The following is a 14,214-nucleotide window of genomic DNA, read 5'->3' as shown; positions in this document are numbered from 1 at the left end:
TTTACTGAGCAGGAGGAGAGGTCAAAGATAAGATAGCAGTTTGAAAATTGGATATATTTAAAAATTGTGTGTGCATTTACTTATATCTGTGGTACGGGCAGACAACTACTAGTGTCACAAGATATGATTCTGTGGTGCTTGGCAACATGAATTACTGAATTCTCTGAACTGGTATCAATGTTTGATTAATTTCCAATTATTAGTATAATTTGGATATTGGCAAACCTGTATTTTACTGGACACTTTTTAAACAAATATACTGATATTATTGCTTCAAATAAAAATGTCAGTTATTTCTTACTTTTGTTTTAGTGGAAGATGATGAAGAAGAAGAGGAAGAGGAAGAAGCAAAAGGCAAAATGCCTAAATTTAATGAAATAATCATTCCTGGTAAGTTTGATAGATTTCTTTTTTAAATAAACTGAGGAGTCTTATTTTCTAAATAAACAAACTGAGGAAATATTGCTGCCACCACCAAGAAGTCTAAAATATCACTCCATCTATTCCTATTTAATTTAACTTTTAAAAAAATTATTTCATGTAATGCTGCTGCCCTCATATTTAAAAGTGAACAATTAATCATGGAACTGTTTAGGTTGGAAAATACCACTTAGAGCATCAAGTCAAATCATTAAGCACTTTGAAGTCCACCACTAAACCAAGTCCTTAAGTGCCACATCTCCATGTCTCTTAACTACCTCGGGGGATGGTGACTCAATCACTTCTCTAGACAGCCTGTTCCAGTGCTTGGATGCCTTTTGGTTGAAGAATTTTTATTAATTAAAAGGAAGGGTTTGGTTCAGTTTCTGGGTTGTTTGTTTGTTTGTGGTTTTTGTAAAAATGCCATCAACTGTTGGCTGATAACAACAGTAGTGGCTGTCTTGTTGTGATTACAGCAGCTTAATGGAATAAAAATGTAATGCATTGGTTATGCTGGGAATTAAAACAGAATGGTTTTCATCTATGTAGCAATTGCTTTATCCTGATGTTTTTGCTTGATTCCTGTGGAAATGTTGTATATATTCAAACAATATGTTCTTCTTCACAGAATTTATTTTTTCTTTGACTGCATCTGATGAATTCCTTATAAACAGAATAATAAATCTGCCAGAGAATGAAGTTGTTGGAACTCATTATACTGAGGAACAGTTCCTGCAAAGTCTGAAACGCTTCCGCAAGTTAAATACTGCTGATACGACGGTTCTCAACTATTTTGATGAACTTGAAATACATCCTCAGCTTATTGGTATGGAATATGAAAGCTAGTAGATAGAACATGAATAAAACCATTTTTTTCTTACAGATGTAACACTTGCAAAAATCAAGGAGTGTCCATATGTAAATAATCTTTTTATTAACATTGCAGAATACATATACAACAAGCATTCAATTATATACCTGCAAGAAATGTTCTTTTACAGTTAGCCTGTTTCTAAAATTTGGGGTGTTAGTTGTTCATTTTTGTAAGGTTAATTATTAAAATAATTTTATGTCTTAGGTTACAGATCTCTGCACTGGCATCCTTTCAGATAGGTGTAAGAGTACATTTTCATGGACATAAACCTTATGGTTCCTCATATTTTTTTTCTTTAGACTTATCCTAAGATGCTATTGTTGTCCACAAAAATCAAATTCATTACCTGATGAGCAAGAAAGAAATAATTACGCCTGAAGAAAGGCCTGATTTTTCATTTCAGAGTTATGCTCACCTCTGTGCTTGGTGGTACTCCAAAAATCAAACAGCCCTACTAGCAAAATTTTTCACTAGTTACACATTTTACCAAAAAAAGGGATTAGTGTTTATTGGCTATATATTATGTAGTTCTCTTATTAATTAGTATTCAATATTCTTCTTGCATAATTATTCTCTTGCTTCCCATGCTCAGTGTTTTCTTCTTTTGGGTCAGTGGGTTTCTTGAGTCGGTGGTCCTTGAGTGTGTGGTTGTGATTTCCTCACTGCTGGTGTCAACTTTTACCCAGCTGGAGCTGATTTCAGCACAGTTTCTGAGTTGACTTTAGTAGTTTCATCCTTATCTTGGGCGTTCTGCCAAATGTGCTTACGGCTTGTAAATTCTGCACTCTTTGTGTCGGCTATCAGTGGTACACCCTTCTTCCTGAGCTTTGTTAATGGCCCATTGGTCTGAGATCACTGAGACATGTCCAGGGCTAAAATTTAATAAGGAAATTCTACCAAGAAGTAATTTGTTTTTCTAACACCTGGACCTCATTTAGAACTTGCTGTTTCATGGGTTAAATCTGCCTTTTTGTTGGTCAAGCTTGAAAGTATACAAAGATGAAAACATCAAAGAACATAATTTCTGAAGAAATTTTTTACATTTTCCACGTTTTGCAACACCATGACTATATGTGAGGTAACTGTAAATTAAGAAGCATTTAAAAAAATTATTAGAAATTAAAAGTGAAAGCTGGGACTGAGTCTGTTTTGCATTATACCTGTAAGTGAGAAAATTTGTCTTCCCTACATAATAGAAAATTGTGGACACTAGCAATTCTTGAGAAGGTAACTATAATCTGATTATTCAATACCGGTGAGATAAGAGTGACAGGAGAGGAGAGGAAGAAGGGTATGACTTCTGTAGCTAAAATCAAACTGCTGATATTTGGAATGTCTATTTAAGATGAATTACAAAAAGATAATTTTTCAACCCTGTTAACCATAACTGATTTTCCGAGTTTTTTATTTATTGTCACTCATGGAGATTATTTTGAAAATAATAAAATATGTGTGTTGTTAGGAAGTTTAGTAGTAGGAAAAAATAGTGAGTTAGTATAATTATTTTAGAGTTGAGGAAATTCTACTATTGAAAGTAAATGTATGAAATGGTAAATATTAAGGTCTGATGCCATCAACTAGTCATATTCTTAGTTTATACACTTCTAGATATGCAAGTAGAGGCACTGTCAAAGAGTTATGTCTAAAGATTATTCTTAAACTGTAGCCGCTTCCAAATACAGAAACTCATTTGCCTACTGATTTCAATTATTGCAGTACCACAGCTGTGATGTTCCAGATTTTCACATTGAGTGTATTGCATTGATTCTCATGTTCAAATGAGCATCATCTTAAATCCTGTTTCTCTCAGAACTGTCCCTTTACCCATGTTTATGTTCCTGGTTGTTACCACAGAAGTATGCAGGTGTGTTGCTTCTGCTGTAAAATAGTAAAAACGGATTAAAGATAAACACTGGGGATCCTTCAGCTCAGCCTCCATTCTAGTTGAGGTACCAGTTAGATTTTCAAATGCATAGAAATAAGTAGCAATGGATTTAATCAGAGACCCAACTGCTTTCTTAGTCTTATTCTGAAGAAGAGGTTAAAAATTATGCTTGATTTGTTAAATATTGTTTCAGAATAATAAATGTTTTCTTCCACCTTAAATTTAAAAATTTGTAACATATGGTTTTATGTATCATTTTTATGATTATTATTTTTTCTGAGTCTGAAATATGATTAGTACAAAGGAGTGGGCTTCAAGATTCTGGAAACTTAACTTTGCTTTGATGACTCACTGTATGAAGACTGTGAGTTAGTTATCTTGTGTCTCATTTTTCCCATTTGCAAATTAGGGAAGGTGAAAGCCATGTTAGATCTTATACAAAAAGGCATGTTAAAGTTACAACAGCAATTTCCTTTGAAGACCTAAATTTATGGACTCCTTCTCCAGTGACTTTTCCTCTCAGCTAGCGCCAGTGCTAACTTCATATTTTTTTCTTGTCAAGTTTAATGTGCAAGTAACTTCCAGCAATTAAAAGGGGAGAAGATATAAAACGAAAAAGAAGTTCTTGTTAAGTCTTTATGTTCCTACACGAAGCTACAAATTTGTTTTGTAAATATAACACAGTAAGAGATCAACTAGAGAAAGGTCTCTATTTGTATTTGTAAATCTGCATGAGTGAAAACATTGGAGTTTGTGCCACATCCTAACAACCTATTGTGTAGCATTTAGCGGGGAGAGAAGGACGAAACTGGTGGGTTTGTGCATCTGGATAAGTTGACATAAGATTGGTGTCAGGAACATCTCTGAGAGTTGGTAGTTGACCTCTTTTTTGGGTTTCAAAACCTTGGCAAGCTACAATTGTTAAACAATTGTTGTAAAAATTATTTTAGTATGTTTCTTCCTTATATCATCTTAAAAGGCAAACTATTTTAGCTGAAACTGGTAAAGAAAATCAGATTTAGAAAACTTCATTCTATATAACAGAAATTGACATTTATAAGCAATTGAAAACAACATCTTTTACTTGAAAATTCAAACAACATTAACACAATATATTTTTAGGTCTTGCATAATAATTGAGGATAGTTGACAAAAGCCTTGAAATGGTTCTCTCTTGTATTGTTAAAAAGATATAGCTGTATATGAAGACTCTGAGAACAGCCTAACTGTATCAAAGATCATCAAAGAAATTGGAGAACCTCGGAATTATGGTTTGACAGATGAAGAAAAGGAGGCTTTGGAACGCCAAGCAGCTGAGGAACGCATTGTCAAAGAAGCTCAAGAAAAAGCTGAACAAGAGCGTAAAGAAGCTAAGGAAAGGGAAGAAAGAATGGCAAGATTGGAAGAGTGGGTAGGTTAAAATATATATTTTTGGGAAAACATTATTATTTATTCATTTAAGACAAGCAAATTGTTCAAGCAATCTGATATCTAAATACACTTGGGAAGTGTAGCATAAATTCTCTCATTCCTTATATCCTACTTTAGGTCTGGGTCAGACTATCTTCACAGTGCATTTTGAAGCCCATCTTATAGTGTCTTTTTTATTAATAACATAGCAAATTTTTTTGCATTTTGGTATCAGCATGTCTTTAAAATGCTTTTATGGTATTCATTTTGCTGCTGTGCTGTAGCTCTTCTATTTTAGCACTTAAAAATATCTACTACAATCAATGGAGATTTTCCTTACCTAGTCTAATAGGACTTTTACATTTTGCTCAGTTAACTACTAAGCACTACGAAGTCTTAATTATCAAATTAGATTTTTAACTCAACACTGACCCAATATTCCAGAAAAGTTTCTGAGCCTGCAAGAACGTGTGAGAGCTGAGTACTTGGTTCGGTAAGAACTACTTGATGCAGTCTGAAGGATGGTTTTTGTTTGCTGATAATCTAATAAATACTTGGTATTTAGGCTACCTGACCCCAGAAGACTTGGTGTGATGCTTTTTCCTCATTTACTTTACCACACCCATGGACATTTTAATTAAACGACCTGAAATGCATACTGTAAGAATGTTCCTGTTCACACCCAAAGTCAGGCGCTTCACCAGAAGGCAAGACTATTGTCTTCTTTTAGAGCTGTTTAAAAACAAACTGACAATTCCACCTAGAAGTTATTTTCTTATATTTGGATGCCCATACACATCTATTAGGTCATAATACGCTGAAATTACAGACTTTTAAAGAAGCATTTGTATTTCTCTGATGCTGGCTTGTAAATAAGAGTTTCTTAATCTCTGATTATTTACAGCTTCATTCAACATTAAACAGCATTTTGTACCCTGTAAAATTTGTAAGGAAAGCTAACACATTTTAGCTAGATTCAATTCAAGTTATCTGCCATTAAAAGTGCAAACTGTGCATTAATCAAAGCTGAAGTAGGTGTTTAAATAAAATGTATGTTTAAGGTTATCCTTTCAAATTGGCAGATAATTAGGAAATCCAAGTAACTCTTCATTTGCATTTAACACTGTAGATTAGCTGTTGTCTCTGAGTAGTGGCTGAAGACCACTTTCAAGATTTATTCAATAGCACTCCTGGATGGAGTGAATAACATAAAAATTAGTTTATCTCTTTTATCTGAACATTGTTTTTGTGTTATGCCTTGAGCATAGAAAAGCAGCCTTCAGAGTATCATCTGTTTGCTGTATCTATATATGACTCAGGCTAGTGATGAAGAAAATGACTGAAGAGAGGACAACGAAAATTAGTTGGAGTAATCTTTTGGCTAAAGCTGCTGCAAGTATGCATGCTACTAAGTGATATTGAATGGAGGGAAGAAAATCTTGCAGCAGTTTTATTTCCTCATCCCACTTTCTTTTTGAGTGTAAAAATTGCATTTGGTTTAACCTGATTTCAGAAATAAAATTAGCTGGTGGAAACAGATGTAATTCACTGTGGTATTAGACTATATAACTGTCAAGCCCCTCAAAAGCATCAGTGAAATAAGAATAAAACAAACCAAGGAAACCAAAGAGAAACAAACCTAACAGAATTAACAAATAAAAAATTTAGAAAGCCAGGCCTCTCTACTGAGTAAAAATATACACTTCTTTCCCTCCAGTTCAAAGAAGTCTGAAGACACCACTTGTGTCAGCAATAGCACTAATTTTTGAAGCGCTACAGTGCATTTCAGCCATTTTTCCAAATACCTTATAGAAACAGGACCACTGGAAGACTTGAGAATAAACCTCCCTTTAGGTGTTAAAGAAGAAAAATAAAATAATTTTAGTAAAGAGATTATGTCAGTCCTTATTATGTTCAATGTTTTGTCCTCCGTGTGTTGTGTGCTGTAAATTTAATAAGCAGTTAATAATTTTTCTTGTCAACTTGTTCTTTAAAGGCCTGTCAACAGCTTCTAACACTTATTTTTTTTCCCTTTAGGTCAGCACTGTTATTTAGACAAATACTATTTGATAGATGCTATAAACATAATTATGTATTATTTTTTTCTGTATTTCTTGTAGAATAAACAACAGGAGGAAGTGAAAAAACAAGAACAAGAATTATTGGAGGCACAGTCTATTCCACTACGAAATTATTTAATGAAGAATGTCATGCCAACACTTATGCGAGGGATAAACGAATGTTGTAGGATCAGGCCAGATGATCCAGTCAATTTTCTGGTGATTATGTTTTGTTTTTTTAAATAATTTTGAATACTCATATAGACCCAGACAACGTCTATTAATGAAAGGACTTAAATTTCCTCCCCACTTTTAGGATGGTAACTAATTAATGATTAGAATCTGCAATTCTGGTGAACAGCAATTGTAGTGAAAAATTAAACCCAGAAACTACTCTTTGTGGGATCAGTTGATACTGTGTATCATGCTAAGTATCCAGTGTAGTTAAACAGCAGTAGGACAAAAATCACTTCCAGAAACTGTTTCCCCTTGGTCTGTGCACTCTGCGCATCTTACCTACCCCCATAATTCTGCTGCTTCATAGAGGACTGCAAGTTAAAAAACTTTTTTACATTAGGCTTTCATTTCCATTAGCTTGATTTGTGCCAAAAAACCTATTATGATATCTGATAACTGGAGTTAGCTGCCTCAAAAGCAGGTCCACGGACAAATCCCTGGGCAATTACGCTCTTACAGTCTAGACTTCCCATCCCTCACAGGACATCCCTCATGGGACCAGGAGCTCTATGAGGGTCTGAGATCTGGTTGCCCTTTATTGGTTTGCTCTCTATTACCAAGGCTTTGCTAAAGGGTCCCCTCCACACCATCTTAGGTTGGCTTTTGGTTGGTTCTGATTGTTACAATAATGCGGTTGTTACGGTTCGTATACCATGATCTATGGGCTGTCCACTCCAGCTATTAATTTTTAAGTAATGTTTAAGCTGCAGCATTGTCTATTCTATTATTAATGTTCAGATTGTTAGTGCCAGGTTTCACCGTAATCCATCTTTGACTTAAAAACATAACCATATGGTTCAGATAAAGTTCAACCTGTGGCCTAAAAATTCTAGCTACTTATGCCTACTTTCAAATGATTTAAAGTTTTTAACTCTTCAGAAAGCAGGATATCACTCTTCTCCCTCCAGCACAACTGAACACATTGTTGTAATGATAAATGCAAGCTCTTTGGTAATTCACTTCACAATACACACATAAATAAAGGAGAAAATCCTGTAGGACATTCATAGACTAATTCCAGTTGCAAACGACCTCAGGATGTTATCCAGATCAACTTTTGGCTACAAGCAGGGTCAGCATTGCATTCAGACAGGAATCCAGGTGCTGTAACATTATTGCTGTGCTGCTCTTCTGCCTGCACATCCTAACCAAGCTGTTTACAAGCTGAAACAGAGCATTTTATTAATCAAGCAAAAGCTTGAAATGAAAGCAGTGGTGTTACAGTCCCACTTCAGGCACTAAGGAATGCTTTCTTGCTTTAACCTTTTCGCCTACCAGTGAGTGACAACTACCTGTAGCTGCAGGAGTACAATATCTTCCCTAATAACTGCCCAGCTTCCAAAGATAAGTATCAGCGGGTCCAGAAACCAGGTTCTGGGGTACTCCCTAGACGTTTCCACGGACTGACAAAAACTGTTTTAAATGGCTCACTTCCTTCTCTTGCTCATGATAGAAACAGGGTGCCTGCTGTGAAGAGGGAGAGTGAGGTCGATGGTATTTTGGATAGTATTTGTGGGAAAAAGATTTCTCTGACATAGAGACATTTTCTGCCATAAGTTACATCTTAGGGCCATTTGTTATATTCTGCAGTTTTGTTTAAAGCAATGTTATCCACTATATCTTTGTTGTTTTGTGTATATTTCAAAGTTGGAGATGTGAAAATAATTGTAATTTTGAAATTCTTCTCTTTATAGGCTGAATATCTCTTCAAGAACAGTCCTGATATCGACTGGAATAAACGTTAAATCCTAGCAACGATAGGAATTGTGAAACAAAAAGGGAGAAAAGTCCTAATACATTTTAGATAAAAATACTTAGTTTCTGATGTTATTTTTGTTTAGGCTTACTATGTAATCTTCATTTTCCTTTCTCATACTTTATTACTATTTTGTACTGGGTTTTTAATACTCTTCTACAACATTTTCATTTGCTGCTTGTATTGATTAATACATTTACATGTCTGTATATTATTTTCCTAATCCTTAGTGAATGTAGGCAGCTAGCCTGAGAAAAACTTTTATTAAAAAAAAAAAAAAAAAAAAAAAGGTATTTCTACTGAAAAGGAAAATAAATAGAAGCAGCAAGCTGTCTTATTTCCTCTCCCAGCTACCAAGAGGCAAAAAGTCACACAATACAGTCTTCTTGTGCTGCACTGAAGACTGACTAATAAACGATTTCCCTGCGCAGGTATGACATAAAACCTGTGTTTTATTTTGGTATCAAACACACGGCTGTAGGACTTGTTTAATTATCTTCAACATCCCACACCAGATACATATTTTCTAGAGATTTTTGAAGAATCTAGACAGCACATGGCTGTCCTTCTTAATTTTGTTGTCTTCATCCAGTGGTCACAGGAACCATATCTCCAGTGACTGAGCTGAAACTGCATACTTGGTGTAAAACAAACATGTGATTTTGTCAAAACAGAAGTCAAGGACCCTTTGTGCAAAAGGAAGGGGGGAAAAGTGGAGGAGCTGAAAGAATAGTGATACAGAAACATTTTACAGCTATTTTGCCTGTAACTTTGAGTATCAGAATTTTAGATATGTTAATGCTCGATGTTTTTATTCAGATATATTAGTGTTTTTATAGAATATCTTATTTCATCTGTTTTCATAGTCACACAGACAAGTCGGGAATAGAGTTCAGAACCATCATCTCCTACTCTAAGAAAACACATATTTTTGTGATCTGTGTGTCATATATGCTGTCAGCCCAAGATATCATTTATCCTGTGAGGCAGTTGAAGATGAAATAATTGGTAGCTTTAGACAATTTTTTAGTTTGAAAGTGTCATTTTTCAGAATTAAAGATGAAACCTGGACACTCAAAAAGAGAGGGTAAATCAGATCTTGTCTAGAGTTACTGTAATGTACTTGCTTATGTAAGAATAAAGTTTTGAGCTAATCTGATCTATAAAGAGTGTAACTGTTTTTTTGTTGTTGTTGTTTTGTTTTGTTTTTTTTTAATATTCTGAAAGTTTATGCAGACTACTCCAGGCAGATGTTTCAAGAACAACTCTTAGAAAAGGATCCGTTTGCTTTGCACAGGGTACGAATGCACGGTGAGCCTGACACGTGTAGCCAAAGCTACACAAAGTACGGGGCTGCCTTTGAACGAGTCTCCGCGGAGCCCGGAGCCCCGAGCCCGGGGCGACTCCCGGGGACTCCGGGGAGCCGGGGCCAGCCCTGCCCTCCAGCCCAGCCCCGTCCCGCCGGCGCCGGCCCCGCCCCGCGCCGCCCCGCGGCCGTTGGCGCTTTGTTTTCAAACCGCGGCCGGCGCCGCTGCGGCCGCCACCGGGACTACATTCCCCAGCGTGCCCCGCGACCCGGCCTCCGCCTGCGCACGCGCGGCCGGGCGAGCGTGCGCGCCATGCGGGGGTGTCCGCCGCGCTGCGTCAGGCCCCCCCCCGCCCCGGGACGTTGCTGTGGTAGCGTCCGGGCGCCATGTTAGAAGGCCGGAGGGGAAGAGGCGAGTGAAGCGGCGGCGGCGGCCGGGCCCGGCACAGCCGCTCCCTCCGCTCCCGGGGCCTGGCCCCGGCCCGTGCCATGGTCGCGGCTCCCGCCGCTCCGCGGGACGAGTGACCGGTCCGCAGGCGGCAGCGGTGGGGGAGGAGGAAGAAGAGGAAGAAGGGGACGACGCGGCGGTGGTGGTGGTGGCGGCGGCGGCGGAGGAGGAGGAGGAGGGGCCGAAGAGACGATGCCGTTGTAAGTCCGGGAGCTCGCGGGGCGCGCTCGGGGCTCGCGTCGTGCCGCCCCCGGCCCGGCGCTCCCCGCGTGCCCGGGCCCTTCCTGCCGGGGCGCGGGCCTTTCCCTCTTCGCGGTCCCCTCGGCCCGGGCGCTTCCGCTGCCGCAGTGTGCGGCCCTGGCGCCGCTGCTCGCGCCGCCGGGAGCTCCACGCTGTCTTTCTCTCCCCCCATCGCCGTGAACCCCGGAGGTGATGGTGATGTGGCTTTTGCGTTGTTGTCGCCGCCTTTGCGATCTCGCAGCGGCAATGTGCGGGACGGGGCGGACTCGTGCGGTGGCTTCCGCTCCTCGCCGCTGAGTCGCGGCTCAGGAAGGGGCGAAACCCGCGTGTTTGTCCCTTCCTCGCCCTGGCCGCTAAGGGTGAAGCGCTTTTTTCCCCCAAGGCCCCCGCCGAAGTCTCTTCCCTTGTGACCACGCGGGCAGTTTTTCACCTTTCCGGGGGCAGGAGACCCCGGGTCGCTGGTTCCAGCCCAGACCCCGGGCGCCCCGAGCCCAGCGCGCTGCCCTTGGAACCCCCCGCTCCCGGTGGCTCCGGGCAGCGCCCCCGGCCGGCAGAGCGAGCTGCGCGCCCGTGTCCCCCCCCCCGCCCGCTGCCGGGAACCCGGTGCGCTTGTGCACTGGACGTGCCGTGCCGTGACCCTGCAGTCAGGAATAACGAAGTGTGACCTTATTCATCTCAGTTTGTTCGCTGATTTATTTCACCCCACCCCTGGCTTTTTTTTTTTTTTTCCTCATCGCTGACGTTTTTACGACTTCTGATTGAGACGACAAAATTTGCAGCTCCTCAGTTTTGAAGTTCATAATCTTAATATTTTATTATGTTATACAGATCAAGGGAAGCAGTGATGTGTAGGTGATCAAATGACTTTTAAGAATAAGGCGTGTTTATATATTTTGTTTGGCTGGTCTGTTTGGGGTTATTTTGTTTGTGTGTGTGGTTTTTTTTTTTTTTTTGTTTGTTTGGTTGGTTTTTTTTTTCTTCGAAGGAGAAATAGAAAGAATTTGTGATTATACACTCTTTTTCTCACTGTTATAATTCGAGTTTATTCACTGTGGTTTTAAATATGTCAACTTTTAAGTGGAGAATAGCCAAGTTTGTCTGTTGTGGTTGTCATTTCAGTCTAAAGTACTGCGAAGTCAGTCATGAGGTAGATAACGTGATAGAAACTTATCTGGAAGTGTTTATGGTAGGGAAAGGACCAGTGAGTGAATGCAGGAAGGAAAATGGTTTGCCAAGTAGGTTCTAATGCTTGTATAACGAAGCGCCAATGTCCTTATAGATAAGTTTTGCATATGTTCATTATGGCAAGGAAAAGTTACCAAAAATCAGCTTTGAAGTTGGCTAGGCTTTTCAGCCTCAGGAAAATGGGAGGGTGTTTACTCTGCTTGCTTTCATTCTTAGTTTATTGTGTTGTGACTACATGAATTCCAAAGGCTTAGTAACAGCTCTTAAAATTTGGGCTATTTTTATGGGTTGTAATTATAACGATCTTCAACTTCGAAAAGTTTGGAATAATTCGGTTATTTCTCTTGTTGTAGGTGTCTATGATACTTAGAACTAGAAGCACCTAAATAGCAGTACATAGTTACAATGGCACCAAGATATTGCCATTTTCAATGTTTATTGCTATAAACATTACTTGACAACTTAACTAGTACAGGAGATTTATTGTAGTTAGTAAAAATGTAGCTTACTCAGTTTATGCATTTGTTCTGTCATTTGTATGTTTGACATTGTTGACTTGGTATCATCCATTCAGGAATTTAAAGTGACTATTATAATGCCAGTAAGTAGAAATGCTGGTAATGCTAATTTTTGAGTTTATGAAGTGATACCTCTGACTTCGGAAGAAAGAAAGAGCCAGCAGCTTGGGAAGATTTTTCCTCTATAATTCCTTCCAGTTGATTCTGTTTTCTGGATGATCATATTTTTGAGTGACAGCAGAGCAATCCTATGATACTGCCAAATTTTCGTGGTGACAAAATGTTTTGGTGTGGGTTTTTTTTTTTGGGTTTTTGTTTTTGTTTTTGTTTTTTGTTTTTGTTTTTGTTTTTTGTTTTTGTTTTTTTTCCAGGCCTCATCAAAACTGATTTCCGGTACAACCGGAGATTGTCATTATTCTTGACTTGGTGTTCCGGGTTCTCCAGAGCTGTACACCAGTGTTTACATTGCACTTATTAACAGTATGGTGCAAAAGTGTAACACCAAGCAAATTCCTTCTATACATGGTACATCAGTAGTAAGACTGCTGATGCTGATATCTGACATTTACAGAAGCCTTTAGTATTTTTTTTAAATATTAAAATTTATCCTATAAACTTACATGACTTTTTGATAAAATTGTCATGTGGGAAGCGCTAGCAGCTGTATAAAGAAGTTTTTAACAAAAAAGCCGATTAGAAACAAAGATGACTACTTCCCCTGACATAAAGGTATATTTTAGTGCACGGTTAGGTACAGAATGTTCCTGTGCATTATCTGCAACATAAGATGCTGGGGCAGAATGAAGCTCACTACGTTGTTCTTGTGTTTGGTTGGGTCTCGGGCTTATACAGAAAGGCTACTGACTCAGTGAAGTTGGAGCTATGTTTATGGGAATGATGATTGTTCATGTAACCTGGGGCTTTCTAAGTCTCCAAATAGAGAAAACTTGAAGCTGTTTCTTGGTAAGCTACTGAACGTCTGTGTCATCTGAGTTCATGGCAACGCACTTTTGAAATGTCTTGTTTTATTCTGTAACCAGAAGTGGAAAAGTTCATTGAGTCATACATGAACATTTTGAAGTGCCATGAGATCTATAAATTTTAATTGTTGTTAGTATTGGTAACTTCTGGAGTGGTAACTAATGGAATGTCATTAAGAATTTTTCTTTCCAGTGGACAGTCAAACTGATTCCCACTTCTGAAATAAGACATTTCATTTTTCTTTCACTGAACTTCGCTGTAGACATAGGCAAAGTCATTGTTTTCTTCACTTTCCACTAGAGACTGTCAGCTTACATGCCAGAAGTACAGTACTGTATTTAAAATGGCTTGCACTGGTTGGGAATGGATAAGTAGTGTGTTTCTGAACAGAGAGAGGAGAGAATTTTATCAGCTGTCAGGAAAGAAATTAAATTATTCTTAACTTTGCAAAGCACTGGACTGACTTCAGAAGGATAGCATAAAGTTCTTAATTGAGAAGCAATTAATATAAAATTTTTTCTGAGGATTAATTTGTTAGATGGCACATGTGTTATGTGTTTTGTAATAGCTTTCAGTCTTCCAGTATCACTTCAGAAAAGGACTGAGTTTATACCTGTTACTGTAAAGGTACTGCACAGAACTTGGAAACCCAGTTATTTTGGGCTGAGCAGATTTTATTACTGAGACAAATTAATCTCTTAACAGTGAAACACTTTGTGGGATTTCTAGTTCTTAGTTTATGGTCTCTGTTATCTTTTGATTCAGCCTTACTGATTTTTCTTAAATTGCTCTTGAGTTGTCTCCTACATAGCAATAAAAATAATTTTTAGTTCAACTGGTGCCTGTGCAGCTCATTAGCCCTTTCTTTTCTTTAAACTCGAGAAACTTCTCCTT

At 38.5% G+C, this 14,214-nt stretch overlaps 2 protein-coding genes across 9 annotated transcripts in view; both read left to right on the top strand.

Moving 5' to 3' along the window:
- The window catches only part of AK7 (adenylate kinase 7), a 28,876-nt gene extending 19,142 nt beyond the window's left edge, over positions 1 to 9,734 (top strand). For all 4 annotated transcript variants that reach the window (XM_040067205.2, XM_040067206.2, XM_040067207.2 and 1 more), the window contains exons 14-18: positions 313 to 390; positions 1,049 to 1,246; positions 4,370 to 4,590; positions 6,710 to 6,868; positions 8,581 to 9,734. In XM_040067205.2, the coding sequence (XP_039923139.1) occupies positions 313 to 390; positions 1,049 to 1,246; positions 4,370 to 4,590; positions 6,710 to 6,868; positions 8,581 to 8,631 (707 nt within the window). In that variant the 3' untranslated portion in view covers positions 8,632 to 9,734. The remainder of the gene's footprint in view (positions 1 to 312; positions 391 to 1,048; positions 1,247 to 4,369; positions 4,591 to 6,709; positions 6,869 to 8,580) is intronic.
- A 589-nt stretch (positions 9,735 to 10,323) lies between these two features.
- The window catches only part of PAPOLA (poly(A) polymerase alpha), a 45,299-nt gene continuing 41,408 nt past the window's right edge, over positions 10,324 to 14,214 (top strand). For 2 of the 5 annotated variants that reach the window (XM_040066585.2, XM_040066584.2), the window contains exon 1: positions 10,324 to 10,596. In XM_040066585.2, the coding sequence (XP_039922519.1) occupies positions 10,589 to 10,596 (8 nt within the window). In that variant the 5' untranslated portion in view covers positions 10,324 to 10,588. The remainder of the gene's footprint in view (positions 10,597 to 14,214) is intronic. The other 3 variants (XM_040066587.2, XM_040066586.2, XM_058420890.1) reach the window with 2 other exon arrangements.

This window comes from Hirundo rustica, chromosome 6, assembly GCF_015227805.2.
Source record: "Hirundo rustica isolate bHirRus1 chromosome 6, bHirRus1.pri.v3, whole genome shotgun sequence".
Taxonomy (NCBI): domain Eukaryota; kingdom Metazoa; phylum Chordata; class Aves; order Passeriformes; family Hirundinidae; genus Hirundo; species Hirundo rustica.
Note: the sequence above shows the minus strand (reverse complement) of the source record. Positions and strands in the feature narration are given on the sequence as shown.